This window comes from Carcharhinus amblyrhynchos, chromosome 1, assembly GCF_965287045.1.
Source record: "Carcharhinus amblyrhynchos chromosome 1, sCarAmb.v2.hapA, whole genome shotgun sequence".
In the NCBI taxonomy this organism is placed as follows: Eukaryota; Metazoa; Chordata; class Chondrichthyes; order Carcharhiniformes; family Carcharhinidae; genus Carcharhinus; species Carcharhinus amblyrhynchos.
The window spans coordinates 73,523,187-73,544,083 of record NC_137324.1 but is presented as its reverse complement, the minus strand read 5'-3'; the positions used below and the strand labels follow the sequence as shown (position 1 = coordinate 73,544,083).

The 20,897-nt window shown below is 40.2% G+C and overlaps 2 protein-coding genes across 3 annotated transcripts in view; one reads left to right on the top strand and one right to left on the bottom strand.

Moving 5' to 3' along the window:
• vps37a (VPS37A subunit of ESCRT-I) overlaps positions 1–8,233 on the top strand; it is a 42,137-nt gene extending 33,904 nt beyond the window's left edge. The window contains exons 11-12 of the mRNA XM_080187031.1: positions 2,918–3,034; positions 7,283–8,233. Coding sequence (XP_080043157.1) covers positions 2,918–2,995 — 78 coding nt within the window. The 3' untranslated portion in view covers positions 2,996–3,034; positions 7,283–8,233. The remainder of the gene's footprint in view (positions 1–2,917; positions 3,035–7,282) is intronic.
• A 95-nt stretch (positions 8,234–8,328) lies between these two features.
• LOC145341935 (phosphatidylinositol-3-phosphate phosphatase MTMR7-like) overlaps positions 8,329–20,897 on the bottom strand; it is an 84,933-nt gene continuing 72,364 nt past the window's right edge. For both annotated transcript variants that reach the window (XM_080187012.1, XM_080187019.1), the window contains 3 exons: positions 19,601–19,735; positions 17,787–17,913; positions 8,329–9,699 (listed from right to left, as the gene is read on the bottom strand). In XM_080187012.1, coding sequence (XP_080043138.1) covers positions 9,343–9,699; positions 17,787–17,913; positions 19,601–19,735 — 619 coding nt within the window. In that variant the 3' untranslated portion in view covers positions 8,329–9,342. The remainder of the gene's footprint in view (positions 9,700–17,786; positions 17,914–19,600; positions 19,736–20,897) is intronic.

Below are 20,897 nucleotides of genomic sequence, written 5' to 3'. Positions count from 1 at the left end.
AACCCACGCAACCACAGGGAGAATGCTCAAACTCCCACAGACGCTGGCCCAAATCCATGTATCTGCACAGCTAGCAGTGATAGTCACTGAGCTGTTGTGGTGCCCATCTGCTGGTCCAGGTTTAAGCCCATGCCACGACGTGAAGTACTAGGCCACTCTCGAAACATCCAAGAGCAGCCCACGCACGACCCACCGTGTGCATGCCCCTCGTGCGGCAACAAGGTGGACCGACACACCTGCGGATTAAAAGAGACAAAACATTAACATGTAGTATTACATTTCCAGTATTGCCCCGAGGCTCTGACCCTTTTTAAAACCGTCTCCTATAACCCTCCATCCCTGTTTCACTCATGTGCCTATCTAAGTAAACCTTAAACAAGTCCAGCATGCCTGCCTCCACCACCTTACTTGGTAGCTCATTCCATACCCCCACGACCCTCTGTGTGAAAAACCTCCCTCTAGTATCCAAATTATACTTCTCCCCCCCTCACCCTTAGCTCGTGACCCCTCATAATATTTATTTCCAGTCTAGGAAAAAGCCTGCCACTGTTGACTCTATCTATACCCTTCATTATTTTATACACCTCTATCAGATCCCCCCTTAATCTCTGTCTTTCTAAGGAGAAGAGCCCCAGTTTACCCAATCTTTCCTCATAACCCAGTCCTTCCATACCAGGCAGCATCCTGGCAAACCTCCTCTGCACTCTCTCCAGGGTCTCCATGTTCTTCCGGCAGTAAGGTGACCAGAACTGGACGCAGACCCCAAATGCGGCCCAACCAACGTTCTGCACAACTGAAGCATTAAACGCCAGCTCCTGTACTCTATAACCCCTTCCTATAAAGGCTAGCATTCCATAAGCCTTCTTCGCAACCTTCTCCACCTGGGTTGCCACCTTCAGAGACTTGTGCACTTGCACTCCCAGGTCGCTCTGCATTTCTATTCTCTTAAATGGCCTACCTTTTATCATGCAACTCCTCCCTGCATTATTCCTTCCAAAATGCATCACCTCGCACTTGTCAGGATTAAATTCCATCTGCCATCTATCTGCCCAGTATATCAGCCTATCTATATCCTGCTGTGTCACCTGACAATCTTCCTCACTATCCGCCAATGCTGCCATCTTGGTGTCATCTGCAAACTTGCTGATCACACCACGTACGCCCTCTTCCAAGTCGTTTATATATATGTTACGAAGAGAAGAGGTCCCAGTACTGAGCCCTGTGGGACACCACTGATGACAGACCTCCAGCTGGAAAAGGATCCTTCCACTACTACTGTGTCTCCTGTTGCTTAGCCAGTTTTCAATCCATCTAGATACCTGTCCCTGTATCCCATGTGCCTTAACCTTTTCTACCAGCCTACCGTGAGGGACTTTGTCAAACGCCTTACTGAAATCCATATAGATGACATCATCGGCTTGCACATTGTCAACCGTTTTTGTCACCTCCTCAAAAAATTCTACCAGATTTGTAAGGCAAGACCTCCCCTGAACAAAGCCATGTTGTGTATCCCTAATCAGATTGCAATGCTCCAAATACTTATACATCCTATCCCTAACAATTTTCTCCAACAATTTTCCTACCACCAATGTCAAACTCACTGGCCTATAATTACCAGGGTTATCCCTACTGCCCTTTTTAAACAGCGGTACCCCATTAGCTATCCTCCAGTCCTCTGGGACCTCACCTGTGTCCAAAGAAGAGACAAAGATTTGCGTCAGAGGCCCAGCAATTTCATCTTTCACCTCCCTAAGCAGCCTGGGATAAATGCCATCAGGCCCCTGAGCTTTATCAGTTTTTATGCTACGTAAAAACCCTAACACTGCCTCTCGTAATGGATATTTCCTTCAATTGATCTACAGCTCCCTCCAAGACATTACAAGACACCAAGCCCCTCCTTCATGAATACCGACGCAAAGTATTCATTCAGGATCTCCCCCATTCCCTTAGACTCAATGCACAGTTCCCCTCCTTTGTCCCTAAGAGGACCTATTTTCCCTCTAACCACTCTCTTGTTCCTAATATAAGAGTAAAATGCCTTAGGATTAAGGAAAATCCAATCAGCCAAAGCCATTTATCAATAGTGGGTTTCAAGAAATTCAGGAGCTCTTCAAAGGTTGTGGGGCTGGAGGTGCTTACAAAGATGGGAGAGGTAAGGATATGGTGCAACTTAAAACATGAAGGAATATAAAATCATCGAATGCCCACAGTACAGAAGGAGGGCATTGGCCCATCAAGTCTGCACTGACAACAATCCCATCCAGGCCCTATCCCTGTAACCCTATGTATTCACCCTGCTAATCCCCCTGACACTAAGTGGTAATTTTAGTGTGGCCAATCCACTCAACTAGCACATCTTTGGAGTGTGGGAGGAAACCAGAGCACCCAGAGGAAACCTATGTTGACATGGGGAGAACATGCAAACTCCATACACACTCAAGGCCAGAATTAAATCCGGGTCCCTGGTATTATAAGGCAGCAGCGCTAACCACTGCTGCCATGGTGAAGGAATTTTTAATGTTTGCGGAGCTGTCTTGAGGAGGTGCCAGTAGATCAGTGGCTTTTATCAACATCAGTTCCTCAGGTGCAACATATTGACCAGAAGGGAAATTAGATGGTCAGCCAATTAGTAGGATTGGTCTGAGGGAAGTAGGAGGTGGGTCAAATAGAGAGGGTATTGAAAAGATGGGAGTGCTCCTAGGGCATGTAAATTAAAAATGCAGTCTCAAAAATATTACATTCTTAATTGGAAATGATTATGGGATATTATGTTTCCCAATTTGGTATTAACTTTAGTTTCCAACACTTGCAAAATATTATCTTGTGGTCTTGCTTAAAGTACAATTTGTGGATTTTTCTTTAGAATTCATACCTAAATTATCACTTGCATCCATATAAAGCTTTTTTGTTTCACCAGATTTGTCACTGTAGACGGGCAAAGGAAGAGAAACTTCAGCATTTGATGACACAACATGGACAATTTCGCACACTATAGGTGCAGTTCAATTACATGAGTTTGCCTATGAATCTTAAGGTACTGCAAGCTAAGTCTTTAACATTGATCAACTGATTTTTGATTTTTAATGTTGTAGTCAAATATTAATGTGTGCTATGCATTTACCTTTTGCAGGAATTGACATTGTTTCTAGAAGATTTACTAATGTGGCAACATCCATATTTTAATTATGTCAGTTAGGTTTACAGAGTAATGGATTGTTACAACACCAACAGTTCTAGCGGAAACAAATTCCTGCCTGGGGTGAACAGACCTTCCCATGCTTCACCCCTCGTCTGTTCTGATTCCTGTGGTGGGCCAGTAAAATTCCAGCTCTTGTGTTTTTAATGTTCTTGTTAACACTCTAATCCCATAGCTCATTTCCCATATTACTCTTTTTTTCAAATTAATATTCTTTTTCTAAAAAATAATTTTGTAGATCTTCAACAATGTTTGACATCAGTTTCTACATTCTAATGACTTTGAATTTTCTAATCTCTCAATTATTTTGTTAATTTAAATTTGTTCGTATCACTCTCTACCTAGTAGGCACAATCTATCACTGCTAATAACTTGTCTGGATTTTACACTGGATAGTTTACTTCAGTTTCACCAACCATTCCCTTAAGCAGGCCTTGTATATCACACGATCTAGTATGTGCCCAATATTCAGATACACAATGGCAAGGTACGTGAATTGAACAATGAAATCTTGCTATACTGGAATATGCCACTTGCTAGAGGATGGATCTACTGATAGCTAGGCAGAAATATACATTCTTATAACACCCAGACTCAAATTACAATCAAGACTATTTATGCAACATAAAATAAATATGACTAATGAACAGTATTTGCTATATAAGTATATTTTCACAAAATGACGGCTTTGGTTATCTTTCACAATACATACGAGAACAATAAAGAACATAAGAAATAGGAGCAGGAGTAGGCCATCGAGCCTGCCCCGCCATTCAATAAGATCATGGCTGCTCTGTCGTGGCTCAGTTCCACATTCCCACCCTCTCCCCATAACCCTTAATCCCCTCGCTTATCAAAAACCCATCAACCCATGTCTTAAAAATATTTAGTGAGGCAGCCTCCACCACCTCAATGGGCAGAGAATTCCAGAGATTCACCACCCTTTGAGTGAAGAAGTTTCTCCTCAACTCCGTTCTAACCCCCCCCCCCCCACTTATCTTGAGGCTGTGCCCCCTAGTCCTACTGTCCTTTCTGAGCGGGAAGAGTCTCTCCACCTCTATCCTATCCATCCCATTCATCATCTTATATGTCTCAATGAGATCTCCCTTCATTCTTCTAAACTCTAACGAGTACAAGCCTAGTTTATTCAGCCTCTCCTCGTAGCTCAACCCCCTCAACTCCGGTATCAGCCTAGTAAACCTCCTCTGCACTCCCTCCAAGGCCAAAATATCCTTGTGTAAGTACGGCGACCAAAACTGCACACAGTACTCCAGCTGCGGCCTCACCAATGCCCTATACAGCCGCAGCAAGACCTCCCTACTTTTATATTCAATCCCCCTCGCTATAAAGGCCAGCATCCCATTAGCCTTCCTGACCACCTGTAGGCTGGGTTTTTGTGACTCATGCACAAGGACCCCAAGGTCCCTCTGCACCGTCGCCTGCTGCAGTTTTTCGCCACGTAAGTAATAGTCCTTCCTACCATTATTCCTACCAAAGTGGACCCGTAATGCCACACTCATTCTCTATACATTGAACATGAAAGACAGATACTGTGTGATAAAACTGTCATACCCTTGACTGTGGACTGACTGAACGAAACAGATTGCCCATAATTATTACTTGGCAAGAGTTGTCCATCTGAAAAGTGTGTGTACTGCTCCCAGCTCTCAGATGTGACCCATTTTCACTGCAGATATATTTGCCCAGCAAGATTCATTAATTCAGAGTCAGTTACCTATAAAATTTTAGAATTGTTTTTTGTTGTCTGTAAAGTACTCCCAATGATTTGTTGTTCTAGGTTCAATCCCCTACAATAGTAGCAGTCTTTCTAGTAATTCTCTTGGTCTGAACCAGACACTAATGTAAAATAATGTAGAAAATAGCTAATTGTAAAATAATTTGACCTCATTGTACTATGGCTGTCAATAATAAAATGTTCAACAGAAATGTTTCACTTTGGATGCAACCTTATAACTTTTAATCTGTTTATTAGCTGATTCCTTAATCTCAGCTGCAGTGAAAAATCACCAACTTCACAAATCACTCTTTTTAGTTGTAGCCCTTGTTCCTAGTGGACCTGCATTCTCGCCTTTTAGTTTTTTGTATTCTTAATTTCATACTTTTCAAAATAGGCCCTTCATTTAGTTATTTTATCTTTTTGTAATCTCTCTTGATCCTTAGTGGATTTATCCCACTCCTACCTAATTCGATAGTTATAAAAATCTGATATTTTTCCTTTAATTCTGAAGTCTAGCTCATTTATAAATAAATAACTTGGAATGGCCCTAGTAAACAGCTGTAGAGCATTAGCCACGTATGTCCAGTCCTAGGAGCTTCCTTTTAGGTCTAACTACCATTTTGTGCCTTCCAAACACTTCTATGTTCGCCTGGTCACATCTCGCTTAATTTTGCCCGTAAACATTGAATTATTGAAGATATGTTGGGTGGCATAGTGGCACAGTAGTTAGCATGGCTGCCTTGCAGTGCCAGGGACCCAGGTTCAATTCCTGGCTTGGGTGATTGTGTGGTATTTGTACGTTCTTCCCATGTCAGTGTGGGTTTCTTCCGGGTGCTGTGGTTTCCTCCTCCAGATCAAAGATGTGCAGGTTAGGTTGATTGGCCATGCTAAATTGCCCCTTAGTATCATGGGATTACAGGGATAGGGCCTGGGTGGGACTGTTGTAGCTACTGACTCAATGGACCACCTTCTGCACTGCTGGGATTCTATGAAGTGTGCAGTTGGTTTGTGGGCTGGAATTTACTGCAATTGTGTATAGACTAAGATTGCTCCAAATTTAGGGCTTGTCCATTTCCAATCTGTTACCATTTTAAATCATGTGATACATCTTCAATCAAGCAACCACACTGAAAATTAACTTTTATAAATGTGGAAACTTCTCCCTCAAGTTTTCATTTCTGGAGATCTTTTAAAATTATATTTTTGATTCTGCTTTTTCTTTTTGTCTCAATGGCCTGGATTTTTCTTTCTCCATCATGGTGAACACTGAGATGCTCTCCTATAATGAGGGCAGCAATGGCACTGCAGATGCTGGGAATCTTAAGCTGAATGCCTGAAACTGCAGTTTGCTTGTGACTCTAAGGGAGCCCACTCTGGTCCTGCCATTCCTATTAAAGCATAAAAGGGACCATTTGTGCCAGAAATTTGCTTAATTGCCTTCACCTTGCATCGAAATTTGTGCAGAAAGCTAGTGTAAGTCAGCGAATTGGCTGGATAATTGAAGGTTTGAATTCTGTAAGATAGTCAAAATTTACCCCAAGACCTCTTCGTTCTCGCTCTTACTGAAAGCTTCTTTTTGTCCTCCCACCCCTCCTACTACTGTCCCAGGAGAACTATAGTAAATGATCCTAATATGCCACAAAGCTGTAAACGTCTCGTCAGTTGCTTCTCTGGAGCACACTAAGATCTAAAGTAGCTTTCTCTTTATTGACCTGATAAAAGTAATTTAGTTTACAACCACTTCCAAAGTTTAGAAAAAAAATTTTTAAATTTAAAAAGCACCAACTTGAACAGTGACTACATGACCTCAAGGGACATAACTTCTAGTGATGTCACTGGGCACATGGCTTCATCAAGGCTGTGCTTCACTGTTAAACTTTGGAGATTAATTCACTGTAGGATCCTTGCAGTAGCCAGGTGGGCAGGTTCCCACTGCCTCCTACAGATGAGGTAAGTACGCAGTTTTTAATGCAGTCAGTGGTGGAACAGTTATCTTGTAGTTGACAGGAACATCCAGGCCAATGTGATCTTTATTTTTCTCTACTTGGCCTCTGCACCTGATTTGGGCTTGGATTTGATATTCTAATTTTCTGGTTCAAACTGCTGTTCGTTAGAAACACCTTGATTTGGTTAAGTCATACAGGTGCTTGGTCCCAAACACCCTTGAGGGTGCTGTTCTATTTGGATTTTGCTGCAAGCTATTACATTTGATATGTTTTTTGCAGTTTAATAAAGTGTGCAAACTGAGTTGTCATTCTGCTATCTTTAAATAATTTTAAATGTACTCCTCACAGGTAAGATCACTCTTTAACATGCTCTCATTAATGATACTATCTTTTCTCTCTCAGCTTTTAAGTTGGCATGAATTGAAATTCCTGCACTGGACAAGATGAAATGCATTCAAGCTGCAGTGTGAAAATTATAGATGTATTGCTACATTTAAGGAATGTTATACAGCATGACCTTTTTGAGATGGTTATGTTTTTGTAAAATCTCCATTTTCAGTATTAAAATGCAGTTCAGAATAAATTTCTTCTGGTATGTTAGGTTTCAATATTCTTGGTAAATACTGTTAAATTTGTAAGTAACTGTAATTTGGGTTCCTGTGTTAAATATAACTGTGTAAATACTGATCATTGCACTGTTGCTTTACTATTAATGAAATGTTTTCAAACAGTTTGATCATTGGTGAAATTTATTGAGCTGAAGCTTTCAGTTTAAGAACTTAACATTGCTGTGACATTTCACAAGTACATTACAATGAGCAATCTAAAGGTCATGCTGAGGTAATTTGTATAACTTATTTTGGATAGTCAAAATGAAAGTGCAGTGACGCATGACTTCAGATGTTTTACAAGTAAATGTATACTTTAAAAATTCATTTCACTTGAATTATGGAATTGCTACAACTTGCATCCCACTTCACATTTTTGTATTTAATTAGTACATTAAGCATATTGTTACAATAACATGACAGATTTTTCTATTTACAGAATGTTGAGCTATATAACAGGATTGTCAGATACTATAAATAGCAAATATATTTATCAGCATACTATTCTTCTCTTAAAAGAGGGAGTAAAATCTCAACTTCGACATAATAGTTTGCACATGTTGAGTTTTCTAATGTAGGACATTGACTCATGCATTTAAAAGTTGCAGATATAAAAAGTAGAGAGCAGTGTTCAGTGTTGAAACTGGGTGCATTTTCATATTGGACAATTTTTTAAAAATCTGCTTTCAAGTAAACACTAATATCTGCTGGCTTACATTGAAAATAAATAAGTTAATTTTTTGGACATTGAACATGGTTTATTTTGAGTTTAAAATCAAAATCCACTAACAAAATATGTTGGTAAACTTGCCCATTGTGTCACACGTTTCACCCATGATTGTTTAGATGGCTTTATCTTTGCTTGGGCTTTGTAGGGACACAAGACTTAGGATGGATAGCCATTTAAAAATAATTTAGAATGGGGTGAAAATATCAGTACAAACAAAGCAACAGTATGAACTATAATTTCAAAATTTCTTAGCCTATGCTTTTCAATCAAGGTTGCTATGTCAAATACATTAATCAAATCATGTTTTATTGAAGGATGGATATATTAGAGATACTGCTTTGTTTTTGGCTCATTATATATTCACATTTTCCCAATTACTGAATTTTCTTCTGAGTTGTATGGTGATTAAAAAAACTTTCAATTTAATGGGGGAATATTTAATAATTAAATATAAAAGCCAAATGTATAACTCCCATACTCAATAACTTAACACTTATAGCTATACAAGTACATATTGAGCATGATCTTCCTGCCTGTTCGTGCTATGTTCCTGTTGCAGCAATGATGGAAAATTTTCACTGCAGTAGAATGGGAAAATTCTGGCCATTGTGTTTGCATCATAGCATGAAAAATATAGAGATCTACTCACTAATGTGATATTGGTCCAGTTATAACTGAAAGGAAATTCTAGCTGCTCACTTTAGTTTTTAAAAAAAAACAATTTCTCCTCAGTTACAACTTAGGAACTGCTTGAGTCCAGGAAATTAATCACATGCTAGCCAAGTTGCATGATTTTCTTGGGTTGGTCAACTCCCAGACTGCCCCCTGCTGGTTATAATAGACCTGGTGAAGGAGACTTCTGTAACTTCTCCTGAGTCCTCCAGCAACAAAGAAATTGAGTGTTTCTTTCCTTTTCACCAAAACTAATTTTTCCAACTGTTTTTCCCTTTTGAGTGAGAGATAACAGTCCTACATATTTAAGATTGAATCTAATTTATAAATTATAACTATACCAAAAACCTATCTGCCTTATTTACCAGTAAACCAGTATATAATATAAAATGCATCTTTTGTGATCGTAATGTATTATTTTGAGGTCAATTTAACCAGGTATCACTAGATTCTCATGCAATAGCAAAGGCAACTTCCTCTGGATATTCTGACAGATTTTTGCTGCTGTCTTCACTCGACAGGAAATCTCCACCACTTGGTGATCGGCAGCTCAAATCAGCAACACCTGACTCCTGGTCACTATTGCCAGAAAGATCAGTGTCTGAATGCTTCATGCTGTGTATCAGAATTGTAGTCTCTGAATTTTCATCTGCCTGTGAAGGACTGCAAGAAGTGAACGGTTTCTCATTGTCAGTGTAATCCTGAGGGGTGTTGGCTAAACATTGATCAGAAGTGGATTCCAGTTTGTGAGGCAGTTTGATTTCTTCTTTTCTGCTCCTTAGATGGGGTTGATCCAGCCTTGCTAACTTCTGTTTAAAAATAATCAAAGTTGCATGTCATGAGATTTTCCTTAGATACCAAGTAGTTGTTCAAATGAAAGCAAAAGAATTAGAATGATTAATATTGGAGACAGTTTTACAAATTTATTAATAGAAAATCATGGACTATGTCTATATTCCTAATATGTATTCATGCATGCTGAGGATTCTTGTTGGGGCCTTATTCATTAAAACTAGTTGTCTCTGTATCTTTCTTTAGTTTCCCTCTTAACCTTACTCTTAGTTAAATTGTTCATGATAACCGTCCCCACTAAAATGCTGCCCATCCAACTTCCTGGATTCTATGCATGCTAACATTGTAAATAATTCCCACTTTAAGGACTGTCTCCTTCCCAATACCCATCCCCTATTTTTTTAAATTCATTCTCAGGATGTAAGCATGGCCATCATTTGTTGCCCTTGGTGGCAGGGTTGCTTCCTAGACAACTTAGTGGCTAACTAAGTCATTTCAGAAAACTGTTAAGGATCAAATACAGTGCTGTCATATTTGAGCCAGACTGGGTAAGAGGAATTATTTCTGTCCCTTAAAGCCAGTAGTGAACCAGATTTCTACACCAGTCCAGTAGCTACAAGGTCTCCATTACTACTGATACTAACTAAATTAAATTAGTCTATTGCCATGATGAGATTCAAACTAATTATTAGTGCTCTAACTACTATGACACTACTCCCCCTCCTTGCAAACTACGACTTTATGCCCCATTTCAGACTTCTGATATAATTGAATGTTGTGTTCTGGATGACTTCTGGAGTTCCAACGATTTACTGTTGAACCCTCCTAATGCTTATCTCCATGATGCTCTTTGTCAATTTATGCAAAGACATGTCAAATTTCACCTGTGCACCAACATTCATCCCTACCTCACCACCATCTCTAGGGAAATGACCAGGATGCTGGACAGTGAAAGATTTGTTTAAATGGAAGTTGTGATTGAACACACACGACTGGAGAAACAGTTTAGTGAATGAATGACAAAAATAGGAAGTGGCTGGGTGTGGTCTTGACAAGTGGTAGAGACCACAGATGAGAATAGGGCACAGATAGATGTTACCATTGCTTGTTTTGGAAATAGGAGAACTATTGATTGAAAGCCACATCATGAAATGCCTGGTGTATTGCATTTGCTGACCAAACAATTCTCTCATCTCATTTTTATTCACAACATAAGGCCAATCTTTGGGGAAAATTGGCTATAACCTGCACACTGAATACAGAATAACAATATATGCAAAAACAATAGCCAGCTGTGAGAGGCAGTGACAAATCCCTGGATAGAAACATACTATGGTTACAGCAGATGGAGGCCATACAGCTCTTCTACTTGTTTTGGTGTTGCCCACATGTACAGCCAGGCCAGATATTACACCTTGGACTTGATTCTGCAATTCCTAGATAAACCACAACTTTCTTCAGCATTGTGGCTAGTGATTGAAATGCACACTGGGAACTCTTGCACTAGTTGCCTATTTTATCTAAACTGGCCACCTGTTCTATCTTTCCTTGCATAACCCTAAACTGTGATGTGACTACGTCAATAAACGTGCTACCCATGGAGCTCTCAACTTCTCAGATGCACTACATTGACAGCTGCTGCTGAAGCTACAAAATCTGGAATTTGAACTGCTGCAGCTTACATCACTTCTGCACGTATGATTATTATACAGTGTCACAGCAGTTTACAGCATAGAAAGAGGCCCTTTGGCCCAACTTGTTCACGCTGCCCTTTTTGAAAACCCCTAAGCTAATCCCAATTGCCCACATTTGGCCCATATCCCTCTATACCCATCACACATGTAACTATCTAAATGCTTTTTAAAAGATAAAATTGTACCTACCTCTACTACTGCTTCTACTACTACCTCTGGTAGCTTGTTCCAGGCACTCACCACCCTCTGTGTGAAAATATTAACCCTCTGGACACTTTTGTGTCTCCTTTCTCACCTTAAACATAGGTTTATGTTTTAGACTCCCCTACCTTTTCTTAAAGGTATTGACTATCTACCTTGTCTATGCCCCTCATTATTTTATAGACCTCTATAAGGTCACCCCTCAGCCTCCTACGCTCCAGAGGAAAAAGTCCCAATCTATTCAGCCTCTCCTTATACCTCGATCCATCAAGTCCTGGTAGCAGCCTAGTACATCTTTTCTGCACTCTTTCTAGTTTAATAATATCCTTTCTATAATAGAGTGACCAGAATTGCACATAGTATCCCAAATATGGCCGTACCAATGTCTTGTACAACTTCAACAAGATGTCCCAACTCCTGTATTCAAAGTTTTGACTGATGAAACCAAGCATGCCAAATGCCTTCACTCTGTCCACCTGTAACTCCATTTTCAAAGGAGCTATGAACATGTATCCCTAGATCTCTTTGTTCTGTAACTCTCCCCAAAGCCCTACAATTAACTGAGTAAGTCCTGCCCTAGTTCAATCTACCAAAATGCATTACTTGCATTTGTCTAAACTCCATCTGCCACTTGTCAGCCCACTGGCCCAACTGATCACGATCCCACTGCAATTGGAGATAACTCACTGTCCACCATGCCACCAATCTTGGTGTCATCTACAGACTTACTAACCATGCCCCCTACATTCTCATCCAAATCATTAATATAAATGACAAATAACAGTGGGCCCAGCACTGATCCCTGAAGCACACCGCTGGTCACAGGCCTCCAGTTTGAAAAACAACTCTCTACAACCACAATTTTGCATCCATTTAGATACCTCACCCTGGATCCTGTGAGATTTCACTTTATGCAACAACCTACCATGCAGTACCTTGTCCAAGGCCTTGCTAAAGTCCATGTAAACAACATCAACTCCATTGCCCTCATCTACCTTCTTGGTTACCTCTTCAAAAAACTCAACTAAATTTGTGAGACATGATTTTCCACTCACAAAGCCATGCTGACTATCCCTAATCAGTCCTTGCACCTCTAAATGCCTGTAGATCCTGTCAAGAAATATCTTGGATTTCCTAAATGGGACAGGATGTGCACTTAAGGGCTGCTACTGCCCAGCCATTCACAGTGATCCTGACCTGCTTTACACTTCTCCTGGTTAGCAGAAATAATGCTGGTTCAATTTCCATCACAAAGGCTTAAGGGCAGAAGCATGAAAAATGGTCGTATAGTGGTTATGGTAATAGATGAGTAATATGAGTTTAATTCTGCTTCAGGTGTACTTAAATTCAGTTAAAGAAACCTGGAATTACAGAAGCTTGTAGCTAAGATTGTTGTAATATCCTTTAGTGAAGGAAATCCATGTCCGCACCTGGTCTGTCCTACGTGCGACTCCAGAAACAGCAACGTGAGTTTGAAAATGCCTTGTATGTCACTCATTTGTTAAGATGATGGATCAAGTAATTAGGGATGGACAATAAATGCTGTTATTGCCAGTGACACACACATCCCCTGAATAAACAAAAAGAATCGACTATTGATTGCAGAGTGTAGTACAATATACAGTCTGCAGTTTCAAAGCCTAAATCGTTGAAATCAAACTGACCATGTCAGTCTGTGTAGCTCATCAACCTTCACTTTGCTTTAATTTTAATAAATGGTAACTGCTAAATCATCATTATGGCAACTCTCAACCCCTAATCAAAACATGTTGATCTTTAATTCCCTTGCTGTTACTAAACATAAACTTGGAGCCACTGAGCTCTTCAATCACAAATACAGCAAACAATGCAAAAACCTCTTAAAAGTGGCAGAGATGCATGGGATGAATAAGTGTAAACACAGTAAGAAATCTCACAACACCAGGTTAAAGTCCAACAGGTTTATTTGGTAGCAAAAGCCACTAGCTTTCTGACCCTTTGTCAGGTGAGTGGACAGTTCTGATCACAATCAGGGGACGTAAAGACACGTAGTTTACAGAATACTGATTAAAGTACGAGTTTTTACAGCTAATCAAGTCTTAAAGGTGCAAACAATGTGAGTGGATATAGCATTAAACATAGGTTAAAGAGATGTGGTCTTCACAACACAAAACAGCACAGAGTCACTGTGCAGAAACTGACAGCCAAGTTCCGCACATGAAGACGGCCTCAACAGGGATCTTGGGTTCATATCAGGATGTGGAAGCATTGGAGAAAGTGCAGAGGAGATTTACCAGGATGCTGCCTAGTTTGGAGGGTAGGTCTTATGAGAAAAGGTTGAGGGAGCTGGGGCTTTTCTCTTTAGAGCAAAGAAGGATGAGAGGCAACTTAATAGAGGTTTATAAGATGATGAGGAGGATAGATAGCGTGGACGTGCAGAGACTATTTCCTCAGGTGGATGTAGCTGTTACTAGGGGCCATAACTATAAGGTTCATGGTGGGAGATCTAGGAGGGAAGTCTGAGGTAGATTCTTTACTCAGAGAGTGGTTGGGGTGTGGAATGCACTGCCTGCTGTGATAGTGGAGTTAGACACTTGAAGAACTTTCAAGCGCTTATTGGATAGGCACATGGGGCACTCCAGAATGATAGGGAGTGGGATAGCTTGATCTTGGGTCTGGATATAGTTTGGCACAACATCGACGGCCGAAGGGCCTGTACTGTTCTATGTTCTATGTCACACTATTTGTAATCCCCGTGACTTGTCTGGGCTTGCAAAATCTCACTGTCCTGTCTGGAGACAGTACACATCTCTTTAACCTATGCTTAATGCTATCTCCATTCACACTGTCTGCACCTTTAAGACTTGCATTCTAATCAGTATTCTGTAAACTCAGAATAAACTCGCATTCTAATCAGTATTCTGTAAACTGAGTGTGTGTCCTTACATCCTCTGTTTATAATCAGAACTCTCCACTCACTGATGAAGGGTCAGAGGCCCGAAAGCTAGTGGCTTTTGCTACCAAATAAACCTGTTGGACTTTAACCTGGTGTTGTGACACTTCTTACTGTGTTTACCCCAGTCCAACACCGGCATCTCCACATCATGAATAAGTGTACCCAGTGAGCACTTGAGCTATACAAACAAGACTATCCATGTGCTGATTACTCATCAGGTAAACAACAGCAGTGCTGGAGTTGTTTTCAGTGTCATTAAGGAAAGGGCAGCCAGACTTTTGATCATCACCCTGTGGCCCTGCTTGACTTCAGACAAGGTCACGTTGACCAAGTAATATCAACGAAAATCAAATGCCATGAAGGCCAAATTGCTCGTCTTTCCGAATAAGTTGACAGACTATTTGAATGCAAACTGACATTCCTTTAATATTAACATAGTTGTATCAGATGATTTCTAAGTTATTAATTGTTTTCACCATCTGATCTCATTAATAAAGGAGACTACATTAAAGACGATGGCTTGGAGCCAGAGTAGGCTGTTAGAGAAGCACTTTATCATGCCAATAGCAACCTCAAACTTTGAGGTAAAACAAATTGAATTAGCTTCTTTTTTGCTTTTTACATAATTCTCTATCTCATGATCGGGTAAGGTGAATGGTCGAATGATTAACATAAATGTCAGGTTGCACTACATTTTTAAATATACTTACCTTGGAGATGCTGACATATTGCTTTTATTTCAAAAAAAAGTCTGTGATATTCTTTAACCAAAGTATGCCAAATGATGGAAATCCAAAATTAAAAACAGGAAGGGTTGGAAATACTCAGCAGGTCTGGCTGCTTCTGGAGAGAGAAGCAGTTAACACTTCAAGTTGAATATGACTCCTCTTCAGAACTGGAACTTGCTCTCAGACGAAAATTCTCTGGGTTAAATTTAACTAAAATGCAAAGGATCAAATCCAGGATTGGATCGGGCCTGTCAGATCCAAATTTATACTCACTATACAGGGGTACATTGGATAACTCCCAAAAACAGCATTGTGACTAATTACATGATTAACCTGTGTCCATTGATTGTGGTGCAGGAAACATTAAATTCACTCTCTTTGCTGTTTTAAATAATCTCTGCAAGCAGTTAACATTGCCATTGGCTGCATGCAGCAGAGGGGCCTGAAATCACCAGTAGCTAATACCATTTAAATATAATTTGCACCTCTAAAAGGGGATATGCTTTCTGGCTGCAAGAAGTGGTTGATTCCCTTGTAAACCCAATCTGTGCTGTAAAGTATTGAAGAATGGCTAATCATGTGAGAGCATGCACAAAGGTTTTCTGATTATGCACTAGTCCTGGTGCAAGATATGGCAAGAAAGAGATACATTTAGGGATACAGGAGGCCCTAGAAACATAGGCCTAGGCGGCAGTGAGGAGAAGTAGTGATGGAGATGAATGTCAGTAGTATTGATCCAAGAATTAGTTTAATAATTTGGCACCAGTTGTCAAGGTGAGCGAATTCAATCTTCAATGGCATTGTCCTCATTCACTGTTTAATTTACCCACTAATCCCTCTAACCTACACATCTCAAGACACTAAGGGGCAATTTTAGCTTGGCCAATTCACCCTCATCACCCAGCAACCAACATCTAAGTCATTAATATAGATCAGAAATACTCGACATCACAGCCCCCTACTTTTGTAACATCAGAAAACTTTGACAAATGACACTTAGTGCTCTTCATCTCAGTCATTTAGATTGTAAGTAGCTGTTGTTTCAGCACTGATCGTTGCGACACCCCACTTGTCACAACCTTTTAGAAGAATGAGGGGAGATCTCATTGAGACGTATAAGATGATGAATGGGATGGATAGGATAGAGGTGGAGAGACTCTTCCCGCTCAGAAAGGATAGTAGGACTAGGGGGCACAGCCTCAAGATAAAGGGGGGGAGGTTTAGAACGGAGTTGAGGAGGAACTTCTTCACTCAAAGGGTGGTGAATCTCTGGAATTCTCTGCCCGTTGAAGTGGTGGAGGCTACCTCGCTAAATATTTTTAAGACGCGGGTTGATGGGTTTTTGATAAGAAAGGGGATTAAGGGTTATGGGGAGAGGGTGGGAATGTGGAACTGAGCCACGACAGATCAGCCATGATCTTATTGAATGGCAGGGCAGGCTCGAAGGGCTAGATGGCCTACTCCTGCTCCTACTTCTTATGTTCTTATGTTCTAACCTGAAAATTACCCATTTATTTCTATTCTGTATTCTGTCCTTGAACCAATCCTCAATCCTTGCTCCTATATTACTCACAACCCCATGAGCCCTTATCTTGTGCAATACTTTTGTATGATACCTTATCAAATGCCTTTTGAAAATCCAAATGTACTGCATCCACTGCTTCATCTATCTGCTAGTTACATCCTGATCAAACATAGTTTCCCTTTCAGAACATCATATTGATTCTAATACAGAAGCAAAATACTGCAGATGCTGGAATCTGAAACAAAATCAGAAAATGCTGGAAAATCTCAGCAGGTCTGACAGCATTTGTGGGAGAGAGAATAGAGTCAATGTTTCAAGCATAGAACTCTGCCTTATATGATTTATCATTTCCTTCATAATGGATTTCAGCATTTTCCTGATGATTGATATCAGGCTAACAGATCTGTAGTTCCCTGTTTTCCCTCTCCCTTGTTTCGTGAATAGCAGTGTTAGATCTGTTGCCTTCTAATCCACTGGGACCATTTCAGAATCCTAAAACAATTGGGAAGATCATCACCTGCACCTATTCTATCATTGCATTCACCTCTTAGAACACTGGGATGTATGCCAGGGAATTGGTTGGCTTTCAGGGGCATTAAATTTCTACAGTACCACAGTACAAAAAATGTGGAGCATTAACACTAGTTGGTCCAGTTGGGCTAAATGGCCTGTTTTTGTGGTGCATCCAAGACACACTGTTACTTTTATTTACTTGAAAACTATATCTATCCTGCTGGCCTAAAAATGTCCATCTAGTCAGCACTTGCTGCCAAGAGAATCTGTATCATCAGCAAATTTCATTATTATTCTCTCAATTCTTAACTCCATATTATTTATTTTAATAAAGAATGGCGCCATGTAGTCCAACGGAAGACCATGTGTCTTAACTTTCCCTCAGAGACATTTTTCTTTTACTCACTACCTTCTGCCCTCCAATCATTTCTTTAATTTCTTAATTCCAAGTGCCATTATCTTTAGCGTAAATCTCTGCTATGGTATTTTATTAGTTAAAACAAATTACCTCCTCCAGCACTTCAAGTTCTTCTTCCAGTTGCTGGGTTTCTTCCTTCACAGCCATCAAGAATTCTGTAACAGACTGCCGAGGATGCATGCCTTTTTCAAACCGGTTGTACATGCTCCTCCAAAACCTACTTGAAACAAGGCCTTTTAATTAGGATTTCTATATGGCATAAAGTAATCAAGTCAAAACTAAGCACATGACCTGTGAAATAATGAGGGAGAAAATCAGTGCTTTGAAGTTATGTTACACAGAGGTTAATCTGGCTTGAAGAAAAATACTTTTGAGTTGGTACAATAATTCTGTACAATAAAACAGTGCGATCGTGCTAAATTATACCGTATTTCCTGCTTAACTGAAATTCTACATGGTTTTAGTCAACTTTTATTATTCACGCTTGATATATGTCCTCACCCATATGAGGATATTTATTACGTTAAAGCTATTACTAGAGTATAAGTTGCTTCACATGAGTGCAAAATCTAATTGATGGAAAAGGTGCAGAGTCTATTCATCAGGTTACAATAATGTCAGAAAAGTAATGGTTAGGAAACCAGAACTAGATATAAAAACTTTGTTCTCAGTTCTGAAGAATACTTTTTCTATGCAATTCTATAAAATTGATGAAAAAAAAATGTATAGTTAAGCAGTGTTTATCCACCTGGCAAACCATTGACGCTTCCTCTTAATCATCTCAGCTTAGTCACTTGAATGAAAGGACCACAGCTGCTGTAGCCACAAGCATCTCATAGAGGTGCGTCCCCTACCACAGTGGTGATCCTACCCCTGACTATGGAACCTAGGGTATGTCATCCTGCCAGCCTAAAGCTGTCAGCCTATCAGAGGCCAGCAGCTCTTACACCTGGTAGCACCATGGAAGAGACAGTAGCTGTTGTTGGAAACCCCCAGAATCCCAGAATTGTGGAGCGACCTAGGAAGAAGTTATGTGTTACCGGTGGAAGTCTCTGGGGTTGCAAGGAGAGGGCCTTCATGAGTGTCGGCACAAGGGTGTGGGAGCACTGTCAGCAAATATTCCCATTCTAGCCCCTTGTCTGTGCCTGTAATCCATCTCTGATTAGTGCAGATTGGAGGATCCCCCATGCAGCTGACACACAGCTGCATAGTTTAACCAGTTATGCAGGCCAAATGTTAGCAATACAGATGGTCACTGCGAAAATTGTGACAGAGGCTAGAAGGGGCCCTTAAGTGGTCATTCACTTGTGACAAGGATCTTACGTGGGAGTGGAGTAGGCAGGTTAACAATGGTTCATCATGCCCAGGACTTACTTCCAATGGAGGCCGGAACCAGAAGGCATGGGACGTCTGTCCTGATGCCAGCTCAACTAATTTTCAGGCCTTCTGCACCTCCTGCAGGGACAGAAGATTCTGCAGTAGGACCTTAACAGGTCCAGGATTCCCAAAGGTGCAACTTTTTGAATGAGACAGTGAACATAGGACCAAACTTCACTCTAGGATAGACGTAAAGAATCTCACACCATTTCATAAGAGCATGCAAGTTGTCTTTTCTTCTTGGCCAACATTTATTCCTATCCAAAGTCACCAGAATTAGATTAACTGGTCAGTCACCATATTGCTATATGTAGGACCATGTTCTGCATAAATTGGCTTCTGCACTTACTTTCAAATTAAAACTATAAATCAAAAGTAATTAATTAGCTATAGAGTACTTTGGGATATCCTGACCACATGAATGGCATTAAATAAAACAAGATCTTTCTTTCTAATCTGCCCCTTGGAAGATGTTCTTGGGTAATAACAAAGTAGGATCTAATTGAGTATAAAGGCAGGATTCAAACCTGAAGTTAGATGGAGCTGTGTGTGGTCTCAGGATTCCCTGAGTCTGACTGTGGTCTTGTCTGTAGAGAGGATTCTTGTAATCTACTCGATTTTTCCACAGGTGGGGCCATAGAGAATGAGTTTTCTCCCGAATTCTGTCACAAAATCAATCATAAAATTTAACACACCTAGGACTTGGAGGAAAAGATCAATCAGAAAATGTAGTTATCAAACTACAGCTGGGAACTCTCTGATGCATTAGGGATGGCTGTGCCAAATTATTGATGTATCACCACACTGAACTATTATTAAAATACCTGCAGGTTTCCTGTACAGGTTTTCCTTCATAACCAAAGTGTTAAGAGGAGAGACAAAGCTCTTTGCCTTTCCAAATGCAGATTAACTCTGTTTCCAATAGCTTCCCACCTTTGAGGCTACTTTGATTGGTCTGTAGTTTCCTGGTACATCCCTTCTTGAATAATGGTACCACATTTGCTCTCCTGTGCATTAAAGTCATAAAGCAAGAGGGAGAGTATTCCATCAAACTCCTGTCTTGTGCCTTGCAGATGGTGGACAGGCTTTGGGGAGTCAAGAGTTGCTCACTCCAGGTTTCCTAGCTTCTGACCTGCTCTTGTAGGTACAGTACTTAAATGGCTACTTATGCAATGCATGATCTATAGAATACCAAATATACTTAGTATAAAATATTTCAGCATCATTTTTTTTAAATGGAGAATATATACTTTCAACACAGTTGTTAAGGGATAATCCTATGAGTTTGTACTCCAGATGTGGTGCATAGCAAGCCAGGAATGTAATGGTATTTCAGGCACTGAATCCCCAGAATTTTCTATCCAAATCCACAGAAGGAAGTATGTATATCCAAATTAACAGTATGTGCAACGAGCCACACAGCGCTCGATGCACAAATCCATTATCAGTTGGTTTCTGCAAAAAACTTCAGAGCTCTAACTGAAGAAGCCACAAAACGAAAGTTGCATTAGTAACAAATTAAAAATACAATTCAAAGTGATAATTACTTCTACTATAATGAAAATCTAGCAGGGGTGCTGGCAATAATTCTTCTCTGACCACAGAGAGGTGCTGCAGGACTTGAAGAGAGCATATGTGGTACCATTTTCAAGAAGGGAGGAACGGATATACCTAGAAACTACAGGCCAATCTGTCTAACCTCAATGGTGGGAAACTATTGGAAACAGAATTAATCTATATTTGGAGAAGCAGGGATTAATCAAAAAACAGTCAGCATGGTTTTGTTAAGGGAAGGTCATGTCTGGTCAATGTGATAGAACTTTT